Source organism: Leptopilina boulardi, unplaced genomic scaffold (assembly GCF_019393585.1).
Source record: "Leptopilina boulardi isolate dan_hultmark-lab unplaced genomic scaffold, ZJU_Lbou_2.1 LbouV2_165, whole genome shotgun sequence".
Taxonomy (NCBI): Eukaryota; Metazoa; Arthropoda; class Insecta; order Hymenoptera; family Figitidae; genus Leptopilina; species Leptopilina boulardi.
In genome coordinates, this window is record NW_026137713.1 from 3,170,575 (window position 1) to 3,187,646 (window position 17,072).

The following is a 17,072-nucleotide window of genomic DNA, read 5'->3' on the forward strand; positions in this document are numbered from 1 at the left end:
TTTTTTTACCTTAACAATATTACTTACGCAACATCAAAAGTTGCTGCAGGCGTTGGTCTCGTGTCCCAGGGTTTTTCACCGGCAAATCCCTGTCGTTCGAGATGTTCATAAAATGTCTCTTGACATTCCCTTGAGGCAAAATCGACCTGCAAACGTCGTCCTCTCAAATTTGCGCCTCTCATTTCTTTGACCGCCGCCTGAGCACAACTTATTTGCTCAAAGAAAACTAACGCGTGTCCACGTTCACGATCAACCACCACTTGCGTAATTGGACCAAATTGATGAAACTGCATATTGATATACTTTTCCGATACACATTCTAAAAACGAAAATTTTTCATTTACCATCAAAATTGAAAGAAAATTCTATTTTAACTAATTAAAAATTACCTCCAATGCCATCAACCCAAACGCAGGACGTTGGCATTGATTTTCCAAATCCAAGTTTAATTCGATTTGATCCCAGATGTTCACCATCCATCGAGCGCATTGCCTTCACGACGCTATTTATGTCCGTGTATTGACAAAATGCATAACTCGTCACTGCTCCCTGTTTTTTGATATCAATTTCCTGGAAAAAAAAAATTTCCATTTTTAAAAACGAAAAAAAAAAAAAAATTTGCAAAAAGCATAATACTCACGATTATTTCGCCAAACGGTTCAAAATGTTTCCTGAGTTCAGAAGCAGTGACATCCTTCTCAAGACTGCCAATAAACAATGTACGCGTTGCTTTTGGATGAAATTCATCTAATTCAGCCTCATATGGACGAAATTCATTATCCTCAACGTCATAGCCCTGATAGGGTGCAACTTCAATTTTACAGCCGAAAAATAATTTATCGTGTGATACTTCAAGGGCTTTTTCAACATCCTCAGGTTTTTTAAAACAAACCAATGCATATCTGTCGCCGGCAGTGCCGACAACTTTCACCCACGTGACTTTACCATGTTTTTTATATTCATGAAATAAGCCATCCTTGAGAGATGTGTCGCTACTGCGCGCCGGCAAATTTCTTACACATATCGCCAATGGACGTCGATCATCAGTTACTGATACATTTCCAGTACGATGAGGTGAACTACCTGGTGAACTACTACCACCTGAACTACTACCACCTGAGCTACCACTACGACTACTACTGCTGCTATTTGACCTGCTACTACCACTCGGCGAACTACTTCCGCTTCTCGATTTTCTCCTTTGTTTTTTGTGTTGCTTTAAACTGTTTCCACTATTCCCCGTTCCATTTCCTGTTTCAAAAAAAAAAAAAAAAAAAAAAATGAATAATTAATATGCAAAAATTAAATTTTTATTTTTTAAATTTTGACAAGGAAAATTTAAATCTAAAAAATCTATTTCTAATAGAAAAAAAAATTGATTGATTATTCCACATTTTCTCCTTAGGTTATCTCGTAAAATATAGATTTAGCTAAAATTTTGAAATCGCTATTAATATTAAATTCAAAGTTGCTACGATTTCTATCAAATAAAATTCCATGACTTTTCCAGAACTTAATATGATTTTTTTCCATAATCCATAAAAAACTATGGTTTATATAAAAAATAGTTATTAAATATACAAAATTCATTAAAATATACAATAAAAGTTTATTATTATAATAAATATTTTTTAAAAATTAATTTTTTGATCTACAAAAATTTTAGCTCAATCTATATCACGTCTTTTGCGAAAAAAAACCTACGGACAATATTTTGATGTGAAATCACAACAATCACATGACCTAATTAAATTAATTTCTATATTAAATAATTTTGTAAATTCAATTTTTTTTAATATTCAATTTAAAAAAAAAAGAAAATTAAAAATATATTCAATTTATTTTATTAGTTATGATGAAAAATAATGAATATTTTTTATTTAGCCAAAAGTTTCATTTAACTATTTATATTGAATTTAATTTAAATTTTATAATAAATTTCTAGTACTCCGAATTTATATTTATCCGAATTTACATTTAACCAAATTTATATTGATACGAATTTTTATTTAGCCAAAATTACATTAAACCAAATTTCTATGTACCTAAAATTTCTATTTAATCAAATTTTTATTAAGCTTAATTTTATTTAGCCGGATTTTCATTTGACTCAAATTTCATTTTGCAGAGTTTCTGTTAAAACCAAATTTTCATTTAAATAAAGTTTTCTGTTTATCGGAATTTTCACGCTAAATTTTCATATCACCTAAGATTATTATTTTAATTAATTTAAAATAATTAATTGACAAATAATAATCTTAATTAAATTTTAGATATTGAAAATGGTGAGGCATGAAATTACCATAATAATCATTAATTCGAATTTTTATTTTCAAATAAATTTTATTGGAAATAATTATTTTTTAGACGGAATTTTTAATTTTCAAATTGGCTTTTTGATAGAATTTCTTTTTATACGAATTTTTACATAACAAAATTTTTAGCTATCAATTATTTTGGGCAGAATTTTTATTTTACAGTCATTTAATTTACAGGACTTTTGATTATTTTTTTTTAAAAAGAGAATTTTAATTTAAGTAAAATTTAATTTAACAGAATTCTCATTCAATCGAATTTTTTAATGAAAGAAAATTCCAATTCATCAAATTTTAATTTGTCCGAAATTAAAAATTGCCGAATTCGTATAAATAAAAATTCGGTGATTTGGAATTTTTGTTATTTGAAAATTCGGGGTGCATGATTATCCCATAAAAAATATTAGTGAGAATTTTCATTTTCAACAATTTCATTACATATAATTATTTTTGACCCGAATTTTCATTTTTCAAATTAACATTCGTTAGAATTTCTTTTTTAAAGAATTTTTAATTAACAGAATTCTTAGGCACCGAAATTTTTAGTGGCAGAATTTTTATAACGCCGAATTTTCATTTGTCCGAAACTGCAAAAGGCCGAACAAACAATCGACAGAAAGATTTTGGCGCGATTTTTAAAATAAAAAATTATTCATAAAATTGTGATTGGTTGATTTTATAAATCGCGCCAAAATCTTTCTGTCGATTGTTTGTTCGGTCATTTTGAAATTTCGGACAAATGAAAATTCGGCGTTTTAAAAATTCTGCCAAATAAAATTTCAGTGTCTAAGAATTCTGTTAATTAAAAATTCTTTAGAAAAGAAATTCTGACAAATGTTAATTTGAAAAATAAAAATTCGTCTAAAAAATAATTATATCTAATAAAATTCTTTAAAATGAAAATAACTAATAATTTTTATGGGATAATCATACGCCCCAAAAATTCGAATCAGATAAAATTCTATTTGAATGAGAATTCTGCTAAATTAAAAATTTTTTTATCCAAAAAGAAAAAAAAATGGTGTAAATTAAATGACTACAAAATCAAAATTCTAGCAAACAAAAATTATGTTAAGTAAAAATTTGTATAAAATGTAATTCTAATTCAAAAAAATGAAAATACGTTTAAAAAATAATTATTTCTAATAAAATTTCTCTTAAAATAAGAATTTCTTTTTATGAAAAAATTTTAAAAAAAATTAATTTTCGAAAAATACCTGGTTCATCAGGATATGAATCAGTGGTGGCTGGTGATGGTGGCGGTGGTCCAGAGCCATATCTTGAGCTAGCCGATTCGTAACTGGACCATGATGTTGATGTGGTGAGTGAACTGCGATGACGATCTATATGGGGCGGGGGTGGCGGACCGCTGGAATATGGACCCGTTCGCGGATAAAGCCGATCCCTCGCCCTTGTTGACGTCACGTGATAACTGCTATTTGGTGGTGGACGTCCTCTTGGTATATAACCGCTTGTTTCAACTGAGCTTGCATCAACCTGATGACCAACGACGACGCTAACACTGCCGCTGCTGCCGCCGCCCACGCGGTTGCTCCTGCCATCGCCACTATAGAAATTACCGTGCGATCCTCTCGATTCAAATGTCTCTCCTCCTCCAACTCCTCCACCGCTAACGCCACTTCCTCCTCCTCCTCCAACTCCGCCAACACCAACACCACCACCTCCTCCTGCAACGCCGCTGGATCCATGATCCTCAGAGCTTCTGAAAAATTTCAAAATAAAAATTAATTATTTTTAATAACAAAAAAAAAAAAAAAAAAAAAAACATTTACAACAAAAAATAATATTTCAATAAAATAAATTTTATTCACTTCTGATAAAATTCATTATTTTTAATCACAAAAAAAACTTTTACAAATAATATTTAGAATTTTAGATTTTTTTTTTGCCTTACATAATTAGAAATAAATATTTAATCAAGGTAAAATTTTACCGAACATAACCTAAAATTTGTTTACAGTCCCTATCACCGTGGAGTATATCACAAATGTTAATATTTTTTATAGAAAATAAATTATGGAGCCCCTAAAGTTTTATATTGAAAATTTAAAAACTTTAGGGTCTCCATAATTTATTTTAATGCTTAATATAAAATAACTGCGAAAAATTATAAAAAAAAAAAAATTTCATTTAATGGAATTTTTGTTTAATTGAATATTTATTAAATAGAAATATCTATTAAATCTATTAAATAGAATATTCCATGGAAACTAAATGGAATTTCTAATATTTGAAAATTTAATTAAAATTCCTTAAAATATTCATGAAAAAAATACATTTATGGAAATTTGATGAAATTTCTTTGGAAAATAAATGGAAAGTCTATGAAAATTTTTTTTATGGAAAATCTATGGATTGATTGAAATAAGAAAAATTTCTCCATAAATGGTAACATAATTTTTTTTTGTTTTCAAATTAAAAATTGATTTTTAGCCAAGAAAACAATTAATGAAATCTAAATTTAATATTCACTTAATTTTTAAAAATCCTTTCTTTTGCCTATACAAATTAAAATTTTTTTATTCATATGGAAAACAAAGTATTCATTATTCAACATAATAAGAATAATCATATAATTCGTATAATAAAAAATTATAAAATAAAATTAATTTATTTAATAAATAATTAAAAAACTCAACCCCCCCCCACCCCCCTTATAAATAAGGATTTTTTTTTATTCTATAAATATAATTCTTGTAAATTTAAAAAAAAAAAAAAGCAATTTCTACTATAAAAAAATAAAGAACAGGAAAAGAAATTACAAAAAAAAAAAATCTTATCTTAACTTTTTGTGAAAACAACTTTAATTTCACAAAATTCAAACTAATTTGGACGTTTTCCGTTTTCTTGATAGAATTACCGAAATAATTCTTCATCCCTAAGAAAATTGAATTAACCAGAGTTCTTGATTCAATTGTATACGAAGTAAAAAAGAAATAATTCTGGATATAATTTAAATTGGAAAAATAAAATAATTACCACAGTAATGAAAAAAAAATCAGTGCTAATTGTTTATTTATTAAAAATAGAAATTTTAAAAATGTTTCTTTATTATTAAATTAAAGAATATTTTTGCTCTTGTTCTAGATATTTTTTTTATAATCATATATATTTTTCTTTTATATTTAAATGCAACGGAGGAATAATCGAGTCAGTGCACTTTTTTTTTTAGTGGGTCAAACATCTTGACTGAAAATAGAGATAAAAATGCACATTTTGAGATATATATAAAATTATTTAAGTACTATATATATATATAATTATGGGTTTTTACGATCGTAGTAGATATCACGGTTAATGGTTGTGATGGGGCTTTTAGCGACGTGTCGTAAACATATATTACGCGCGCGCGTCATCAAAACCAGTTTACGATTGATTTTACTGTGTCTCGATTGCTTTTCGGCAATAGATTTTATTTTACACACAGAAAGTAGACACTAAAAAGAAAAAAAAAATCGACAATATCAATTTTCATATTCTCGCGATCGTCAAATTTTTCGATTATTTACAACAACATAAGTTATAAAATGTAACGATTATTGACTCTGATTAAATCTATTTATAGTAAATTTGAAATTGCCCTTAAAAGAAAATTTTATAATTGGTCAATTAAAAAAAAAAAATATTTTTTTTCTTTATCCAGTAATTTTGTGTTAAGATGTTTTTTTTTACTCTAAATATTTTCTTGGCTAAATGAAAATTTTTATTATTTATTAAGAATTATTTTTTTAATTTCAATTTTCTTGGATTTATCATTAATTTTTTTTTTTAAATTCAATTACAATTTTCATATTCAATTACAAAACAAATTTCCATGGTATTCCTATTGGATATAGTACGTGCAAATTTAATTTAATTTTTTATTAAAAAAAATCGATTTAATTTCAAATATAGAAATTCCATTAAATTTCCATGTGAATTCCTATGGAAAGTACATGGAAATTTAATAGAAATTCCTTGGAATTTTTTTATGAACATTTTTTCCATGGAAATTGAATTAAATTTTTAATAAAGATTTACAATTAATTTCGATAGAAATTCCATCAAATTTTCATATATAGAATTCCTTATGAAAATTTGCGATGGAAATTCAATTAAATTTTTATTTAAAAAAAAATTCCAATTAATTTCTATACGAAATTCCATGAGATTTCTATGGAAAGTACATGAAAATTTAATAGAAATTCCAAAACAAATTTCCATGGAATCCCTATTGAAAAGTACGTGGAAATTTAATTAAATTTTTTATTAAAAAAATTGGATTTAATTTCAATTATAGAAATTCCATTAAATTTCCATGTGAATTCCTATGGAAAGTACATGGAAAATTAATAGAAATTCCTTGGAATTTTTTTATGGACTTTTCATGGAAATTTCATCAAATTTCCATAATATTGAATTTCTATTAAAACATTCAAGTTTAAGTATAAAAATTTTCATTAATTTTCTAAGATAATTCAATTAAATTTTCATGGATCCATCCATTTTTTCCATGGAAATTTAATTAAATTTTCATGGATTCATCCATTTTTTCCATGGAAATTGAATTAAATTTTTAATAAAGATTTACAATTAATTTCCATAGAAATTCCATCAAATTTTCATATATAGAATTCCTTATGAAAATTTGCGATGAAAATTCAATTAAATTTTTATTAAAAAATAAAAATTCCAATGAATTTCTATACAAATTCCATGGAATTTCTATGGAAAGTACATGAAAATTTAATAGAAATTCTTTGAAATTTTTTTATAGACTTTTTCATAGAACTTCCATCAAAATTTCCATAAACATTCATCAATTTCATTAATGGACTTATCATAAATTTTCCATGGAAATTTAATTAAATTTTTCATTAAATATTTTGAATTAAAATCCATAGAAATTCCATTAAATTTTTCTTAGAATTCCTCTAAAAAAAAAAAGTTGCGATGGAAATTCATTAAAATTTTAATTTAAAAAAATTTCCCAATTAATTTCTAATATAGAAATTCCATTAAATTTCCATGGATATCCTAATGGAATTTCTTCAAAAATTACTGGAAATCACTTTCCATGGAATTTTTTTTTTTTTTTTTTTTTTTTGATATAACCAAATAATAATTAGTGTAGTCAATTAAAATCAATTGTAAACTAAAACTCAAAAAAAAAAGAAAATAATAATTTTGAAAAAAATTCTTTATCTGAAACAGCGATATGTTTCTTTAGAATAGCGAAAATTTTCGCTGTTTTAGTGAAACATATATCGTTGATTTCAATATATCATAATAAATTAAATTTTGTGAAAGCGGATAATATAGAATCGAATATATAAATATTAATTACGAAAAATCGATTTTTGTTGATGATAATTATTATAGCGTGATAATTTGTCGTTAAACTAATTGAAGAAACATGTTGAAAATTCTCTTTAATATATATATATATTATATAAATCTTAGCATAAAATCGAATTCCACGCCCTCAGCGATTTATTTTCCATGATCTTGAATCCAGCTTTTGCATGAGGCGTGCAAAATAGATTCTAACGGAATCGCACGCTGTGCATGCTCAACACGTATAGACGGTAAAGATGACTGCCGTGTGGTCCTTAGTGCGGAGGGTTTTACTTAAGGAGAGAGAGAGAGAGAGACAGATAAGTGTAAAACTCTCGTCGGCATTCCGGAAGCAATTCTCGTCGTCATACTCATTAATTTTCCAAGTTCGACGTGGACAGGATAATATCGCGCGCGTAAAATCGCTCAAACAACTTGCCAGACAAGAATCCCCCCCCCCATTCTCCTCCGAGTCGCATGCTATGCAAAATCTTGTTCTTATTATACATTGAGATTCGATTTTTATAAATTTCGGTTTTTTTTAATATTTAAAAAAATAATTATTACTAATTTTCATTTTTTTTTTAAATCTCATTTAACCAAAGTTTTATTTAACATATAATTTTTGTTTTAAAGAATTTTCATTACGTTGAAATTTTTTCTAATCAAACTTTCATTTAACGGAATTTTCATTTGGCCTAAGTTTCATTTAGCAGAGTTTCCGTTTTACCGAATTTATATTTAACCTAAATTTTCAATTAGCAGAGTTTCTGTTTTACCGAATTTCTACTTAACCAAAGTTTCATTCAGCAAGAATTTTCATTTAACCGAACTTTCATTTGACCAAAGTTTCATTTAACAGAGTTTCTGTTTTACCGAATTTCCACTTAACCGAACTCTCATTTCACCTAAATTTTCATTTACCAGAGTTTCTGTTTTACCGAATTTCTACTTAACCAAAGTTTCATTTAGCAAGAATTTTCATTTAACCGAACTTTCATTTGACCTAAGTTTCATTTAACAGAGTTTCTGTTTTACCGAATTTCCACTTAACCGAACTCTCATTTCACCTAAATTTCATTTAGCTGAGTTTCTGTTTTACCAAATTTTTTATTTAACCTAATTTTCATTTCACCTAAATTTTCATTTAGCAGAGTTTCTGTTTTACCCAATTTTTTATTTAGCCAAAGTTTTATTCATTTAAGTTTATGTTTATCGAAATTTCCACTGAATAAATTTTCATTTAACTTATGAATTTATTAAGCACAATTTCTGTTTTGTGCAGTTATTTTCATTTAATTAAAAAATTATTTAGTAGAATTTTGGGTTTATTATCGAATTCTCAATTTATTTAGTAAAATTTTTATTAAATTAAAAATTTTATTTAACAGAATTTTTATTTAATTTAAAAATTTTATTTAGCCAAATTTTTTATTTGTCCCAAGTATTATTTAGCAGAATTTTTTTTTTTATAAAATTCAATTCAACTGAAATAATTTGTCTTAATAATTAAAAAAAAAAAAAAAAAAGAACGAAAGAAAATTTTCATTAACATCCAGTTGGACACTTGAAATGAACATAAAGAGAGACTTTATTTTTAGGCATGAAGAAATATTTTCTTAAGAGGTTAATCATTTGGAACAGCTGTTACTTTCAATTTCAATTAATAAAGCAACGATAAAAATTTTTGCGGATAAGTCCAAATGAATTTTAAATGATCGATGACTTCATTTATTATTATTATTATTACTAATATTATCATCATTATTAATATTAATATTGTTTTTATTATTACAATAAATAGTAATTACTATTTATTGTAATAATAATAATAATAATACTAATAATAATAATAATAATAATAATAATAATAATAATAATAATAATAATAATAGCAACTGCCAGTAATTTTAAAAATCAACCAATATAATTATTATTAATTTGTAATTAATTGCAACTACCATAAATAGAAAAATAATATAAATATTAACTAATTTAAATAAAAAATACTAAGAAATGTTTTTTTTTTCATTTTTTTATAATGTGATATAAAAAAAATGAAATACAACGCGAAAAATAAAAAAATAATGAAGTTGAGCTCACCGATAATAAAAATGAAAAATTAACATTTCTATATACCTTCTTTATATATATATATATATATTTATACGAAAAAAAAATGATGTAACTCATCATCAGTCAGTTGAAGAGAAAAAGAAAAGTCAAGAGAGTTTCGCCTAGAAATTAGGTCAATGCCCTTGAAGGGTATTGACCCAAAGGCCGACCAACAGCACCTACACTTTTACAGTAAATAAAGTTCAGTGCTCTCACTGCTGGTGACAAAACGTGTTTTGACCTACATCCATGTATATCTGATGTGCTTTGACTGTTAATGCCGATGCAATATTATAAATGCGCAAATATATTTATATTCGGCTTATAATATTCATTATTCTATTCTAGAAAAATATTTTTAAACAATGTGAAACTGGGTGTAATTTTAGAAATTATTTTATTTTATTTTTTTTTATAAATATTCTTTATAAATTTTCTATGATCAATAAACATTTAGAGAAAAAAAATAAATTTTTTTTTTCTTTAACAGCTAAATAAATATTTATTTGAATTAGAATAAATTTCATTTGATTAAATAAATATTTGGTTAAAATAAATATTTATTTGCTTCAAATAAACTTTATTTGGTGTTAAATAAACTCTATTTGGTTTAAATAAATATTTATTTACTTGAAATAATTTTTATTTCCGTCATATAATTTTTATTTGGTATAAATTTAATTTGCCTAAAATAAATTTTATTTGGTTTAAATAAAAATTTTATTTGGTTTAAATAAAAATTTTATTTTCCATCAAATATAAAATATTTATTAAAAACAAATAAATAATTATTTTTATAGCTCTAAGCGATAAATAGATTTTTATTTATAATAATTCAAATATTATTTCAATTAATATTATTATATTTGGTTTAGATAAAATACTATATTTTTCGTCAAAGAACAAAAAATTAAATAAAAACAAAACTTTTGAAAATATTTTTCGAATCACATAAATTTTGTTTTAACTAAATTAACTTCAATTTGATTTAAAAAATAATATATTTGTCAAAAATTCCAAAATGTTTTTGTGCATTTTTATTCAATAAACTTTTATTTATTACTAAGAAAAAAAAACGAGTTATAATCGTGGAATTTTTGCAATTTACGTAAACAAACATTGTGTAATTTTTTCAAGACGAAGAAGTGACTTTTAAAAGACAAGAGTTATGTAGTGGACAAGGAAACATTTTACAACATACTAAAAAAAAAATTAATGAGCTCTGACTATTTTTAAAACATCAAGTGGACACAAATTATAAACTCCAACAAATCATTTAGAAAATAAAATTATTTTAAAACCATTTCTTTTATTCTTCTGAAATTAAAGTGAAAAAAAAAATGAAAAAAAGTTATTTAATGCAAATACACTATTTTTTTCGTTTCTATCACATTTGTCAACTAGTGTGAAAAATTATCAATTTTCCAACTAGTGGTAAAAGCATCATCATTGTCCACTTGTGTGAAAAGTGACAATTTTTCCTACTAGTTGAAAAATACATTTTTTCACTAGTGAAAAAATTGACAATTTTGCCCACTAGGGAAAAAAGTATCAACATTATTCACTAATGAAAAAAAATGTCAACTTTTGTCACTGATTCGAATTTCTCCAAAAAAAATACCGCTAATTTTTCACGAGGAATAATTTTAATTGAAACAGTTATTTAGCTCTAGGATAAATAAATTTTTATTTAATTCAAATAAATTCAATTCTCTCTTAGAGGATAAAATAAAATTAAAAAAAAAAAAAAAGAAATAAAATATTAAATAGATTTTAAATTTTCAACTGCATTGCATATACGATTTTGATTTGAGATGAATTTATGTCTAGCCAAGAAATTTTCAACTTATTTCGCTTTTCTCAATTTTGCTGTTAAAATATCCCTGAAATCGGGAAATTTTCTCATCTGGAAGTTTGGTATATATATATATATATATATATATATATATAATTCCGGTTATATAGGAACCCTTCCAAGTGACTTCCATTTCCTTCCCTACTGTTTCTCGCTTGGATACATCTACACGGACCTACTCAGAAATCTAGAGAGAGAAAGAGAAACACGCCCATCCAGACGCACTTTGCGCAATTTCTCCACGAATACGCTTCAAGTGTGTTGGTTAATGAGAATTTTTTTTTACCAGACGCTTTTCTTTACATAACTGCTTACATGACGAGAAATTTTCAAAAAAAAAAAAAAAAAAAATTTTAATATCAAAAACGTGTTAAAAAAATATTTCTACTTAAAAATTGAAAAAAAAATATTAATTTTTTTTAATTAATTTTGAAACAAATTTTTATTGAATTAATCCAATAATAATTTTAATAATTAGCAAAATTATTTCACTATCTATTTTATTATTTATTGATTAAAAAAATTTCAAGTTTCGATTCAATAATTTTATCGCATTTGAATCTAAATTAGAGAATTCCTCAATTTGTTTACAATTAATATATTATTGTTCGTATATAAACAAAAAGAAAGAATAATCTTTTTTTTTATTATTATTATTATTATTATTAATTCAGCAGTTTGTTAAATCAATAGAAATCTGCTAAAGACTAAACAAATATCATGATTGCATCGATTCAACAAAATCTAGCGCTCATCAAGCCTTCGTTTGTTGAATCAATAAACGCAGTAAGGGCTTTTCAATGCACTTTACAATGTTCCACATATATATTTTCTTTTTCTTTTTTTCTTTTTTATAAACTATATTTAAACCAAATATAATTTTTATGTATTTATTTGAAATACATAGAATTTAATTGATTCAAATAATAATTATTTGATACAAATATTTATATATATATATATATATATTGCTTTTTTCGTGGAAAATTTAATTTTTTCAAATTGGAATATTTTTAAAACGTCTCTCGCCTTGTGTCGAAGACCCTCGATATAATAGTATAGTTCGATAAAGTTTTGTGATAACTCTCTGTCCTTGTTCGAGTTTCATACACAATCGTATAGGCTCTTGCCACCAAAATGAACATCATGCAATCGATATTAACGTCTTTCATAGTTGCCAATCGAGTTAAAAAAAAAATTTCTAGTTAATTTAATCAACAACTTTTTTTAGTCCATAATTAATTCATACTAAAAGAAATGGTACTTTAGTTAATGGTACTTTAATAAATGTTACCATAATTAATTGTTACTAAAATAAATGATACTTTAGTTCATGGTACCATAATAAATTGGTACCAAAGTAGATGATACCGTAATTAATTGGTACCAAAGTAGATGGTAGCATAATTAATTGGTACCAAATTAGATGGTACGATAATTAATTCATACTAAAATAAATGGTACATTAAGTAATGGTACCATAATTAATTGGTACCAAAGTAGATGGTACTTTAGTTAATGGTACCATAATTAATGGGTACCAATGTAGATGCTACTTTAAGTAATGGGTACCAATGTAGATGTTACTTTAACTAATGGTGCCATAATTAATTGGTACCAAAGTAGGTGGTACTTTAGTTAATGGTACCATAATAAATTGGTACCAAAGTAGATGGTACAGTAATTAATTGGTACCAAAGTAGATGGTACCATATTTAATTGGTACCATAATTAATTGATACTAGTATATATGGTACTTCAGTTAATGGTACCATAATTAATTGGTACCAAAGTAGATTGTATCATAATTAATTGGTACCAAAGTAGATAGTACTTTAAGTAATGGTAGCATAATTAATTGGTACGAAAGTAAATGGTACTTTAAGTAATGGTACCATAATTAATTAGTACCAAAGTAGATGGTACCATAATTAAATGGTAGTAGTATAAATGGTACTTCAGTTACTGGTACCATAATTAATTGTTACATTAGTTAATGGTACCATAATTAATTGGTACCAACGTAGATGGTATCATAATTAATTGGTACCAGAGTAGACGTACTTTAATTAATGGTACCATAATTAATTGGTACCAGTATAAATGGTACTTTAGTTAATTGTACCATAAGTAATTAGTACCAAAGTAGATGGTACTTTAAGTAATGGTACCCTAATTAATTGGTACCAAAGTAGATGGTACTTTAATTAATGGTACCATAATTAATGGATACCAATGTAGATGGTACTTTAATTAACGGTACCATATTTAATTGGTACTAAAATAAAATTATGGTACTTTTGTTATGGTACCATAATTAATTGGTACTAAAATAAATGGCACTTCAATTAATGGTACTTTAATAAATTAATTCTAGTTATTTTAATCAGAAATTTTTTTTTTACTGAATTATATCCATTTGTATGAAAAGTGGCAATTTTTCCTACTAGTGGAAAAATACAGTCATTTTTTCACTAGTGATTAAAGTATCACCATTATTCACTAGTGGAAAAAATGACGACTTTTGGCGCTAGTTCGAACTAAAAGAGTTCTAGTTATTTTAATCAGAATTTTTTTTAGTGATCAAATAAAAAAATACATTAAAACACAATTGATATAAATCTAAAAAAAAAAGAAGAAAAAACAAAACAAAAAATGCAATTTTATTTTTTCACTATCGTTTCATTTAATCAAATGAATTATTATGTTGATGGAAAATTGTATGATCTTGTCGGAAATACAAGGTCAGAATATATATTTTATAATTGTTGGACAATGTATATGGAAGCAAATATTTTATGTATATGGATTATGAAACAAGATATATATAGTAGAATATGGAAATGAAAATGGGCTACTATTATTATTTTAATAGCACAAAAGCAAGGGTGAATTGTATTATAATTTCCCTGGAAGTGTCTTGGAAAATCAATTTTATAATTATTTTTGCATATAGAAAATTATTTTTTTTTTTAAACTCATGTTTTAAAATATATTAAAAATAAATAAATAAAATAATTAATTAACAAAAAGCAGCTAATGATTGTTATTAATTAAAATTTTTTTTTAAATATTAAAGATAATAAATTAATTTTAAAAACGAATATATTTTCAAAGTGTATTTTAAAAATTTAAATGAAATTTAATTAATTAGTGATATTTAAATATAAATTTTTCCATTCGATAATACAGTTACACGACTTTATACTCTATATTTATATTTCTTGAGGACAGAAGCATTTGATGAAAGTAATCAAAAATTCATTAATTCATTCCCACAGTTAAGTGGAGGTTGTTAATAACAGTATTCAGGCGTGAATATACTTTGAATAGTAAATTGGTCACGCGAAGATAACGAGAACCACCACTGAAGATGTATGAAATAATATTCAATTCTATAATTATAATATACGTATACCTCGTGTATATAATCGCAATGAACCACCAATTAATCCTAAAGTTCTATTTTAATATTTTATCTTCAAATATATAGCATTACAACCCCAAAATTAAAGTCTCAATTAACAAAATAATTACAATTCACATTTCCTTCTATTATTTTCATTATTTTATAATTAAAAAAAAAAATTATGTGTGTTATAAATTAATATAAAATTATTAATTAATTAATAATATAAAATTCAATTAATATAAAATTAAATTCAAAAATTGTAATTATTTTTTTCAAAATTAAGTTTCAATTTTATTACCTTTTTCATATTTAACCGAATATATTTAACACAATTACCATTTAAAATTTAACCGAATTTATAATGATATGAACTTTTATTTAGCCCAAGTTTCATTTAACCAAATTTCTATTAATCAGCAATTTCTATTTAACCGTATTTCCATTTAACCGATTCTCTATTTAACCAAATTTCTATGAATCCAAATTTATATTTATCCGAATTTTCATTTAACCAAATTTGTATCTATACGAATTTTTACTTAGCCAAAGTTACATTTAACCAAATTTTTATGTACCCGAATTTATATTTATCCGAATTTTCATTTAACCAAATTTTTATTGATATCAACTTTTATTTAACCAAAGTTTCATTTTACCAAATTTGTATGTATACCCGAATTTATGTTTAAATAAATTTCTATTAATCCGAATTTTTATTTTTCTTTTAGCCAAAGTTTAAATATGTTGTTCTTTTATTTAATAATAATAAAAAAACTACGATACTGACATAATTACAATTGTAAATAAAAAAAATAAAAAAAATACTCTGATATGCTAGGAAAAAAAATGTCAAGGTTAAATACGAAATTCTTCATTAAGAAAAATAAAGGGAAAAAAATAGTCATTTTCAAGTTGTACAGTTATATTGTATATAATACAAACATATATATATATATGTATATTATCCGGTCGAGAAGTGATAAATGTTATCATATATATATGCGTGTAAGCTAAAACACGTGAGGTACTCGACGAAGATAATAAATGCGCATGTGTAAAAATCGGTCGCAGGGTCATTTTATAAAAAATAAATAGAAATTTAGTTAAATATAAATTTGGGTACATACAAATTTGGTTAAATGAAACTTTGGCTAAATACAGGTTCGTATCAATATAAATTTGGTTAAATAAAAATTTGGGTACATACAAATTTGGCTAAATGAAATATTGGCTAAATAAAAGTTCGTATCAATATAAATTTGGTTAAATGAAAATTCGGATTCATAGAAATTTGGTTAAATGAAATTTTTGATAAATAAAAGTTCGTATTATTATAAATTTGGTTAAATAAAAATTCGGGCACATACAAATTTGGTTAAATGAAACTTTGGCTAAAAGAAAGTTCGTATCAATATAAATTTGGTTAAACAAAAATTCGGGTGCATACAAATTTGGTTAAATGAAAATTCGGATTTATAGAAGTTTGGTTAAATATAAATTTGGTTAAATGAAACTTTGGCTAAATAAAAGTTCGTATCAATATAAATTTGGTTAAACAAAAATTCGGGTACATACAAATTTGGTTAAAAGAAAGTTCGTTTCAATATAAATTTGGTTAAACAAAAATTCGGGTACATACAAATTTGGTTAAATGAAAATTCGGATTCATAGAAGTTTGGTTAAATATAAATTTGGGTACATATAAATTTGGTTAAATGAAACTTTGGCTAAATAAAAGTTCGTATCAATATAAATTTGGCTAAATAAAAGTTCGTATCAATAAAAATTTGGTTAAATAAAAATTCGGATTCACAGAAATTTGGTTAAATGAAAATTCGGATACGTATAAATTCGGATAAAAAAAATTTGGTTAAATATATATTTAAATTTAAAATAACGTTTTGCGTATTATTATAGTGGCTGAGACACGTCGTCGACTCGTCATGGTCACCTGACTTTTTCGTGGAACTCCACGCATGTACATACACTTTAATCTGCGATCGGACAAACCACGACAAATTATATATAGATACATAAA

At 24.7% G+C, this 17,072-nt stretch overlaps 1 protein-coding gene across 3 annotated transcripts in view; it reads right to left on the minus strand.

Moving 5' to 3' along the window:
• Positions 1–17,072, minus strand: part of LOC127277109 (protein split ends-like) — a 110,450-nt gene that overhangs the window by 14,384 nt on the left and 78,994 nt on the right. For 2 of the 3 annotated variants that reach the window (XM_051297945.1, XM_051297943.1), the window contains exons 5-8: positions 3,533–4,038; positions 641–1,251; positions 390–570; positions 28–319 (exon numbers count right to left, since the gene is read on the minus strand). In XM_051297945.1, coding sequence (XP_051153902.1) covers positions 28–319; positions 390–570; positions 641–1,251; positions 3,533–4,038 — 1,590 coding nt within the window. The remainder of the gene's footprint in view (positions 1–27; positions 320–389; positions 571–640; positions 1,252–3,532; positions 4,039–17,072) is intronic. The other variant, XM_051297944.1, reaches the window with a different exon arrangement.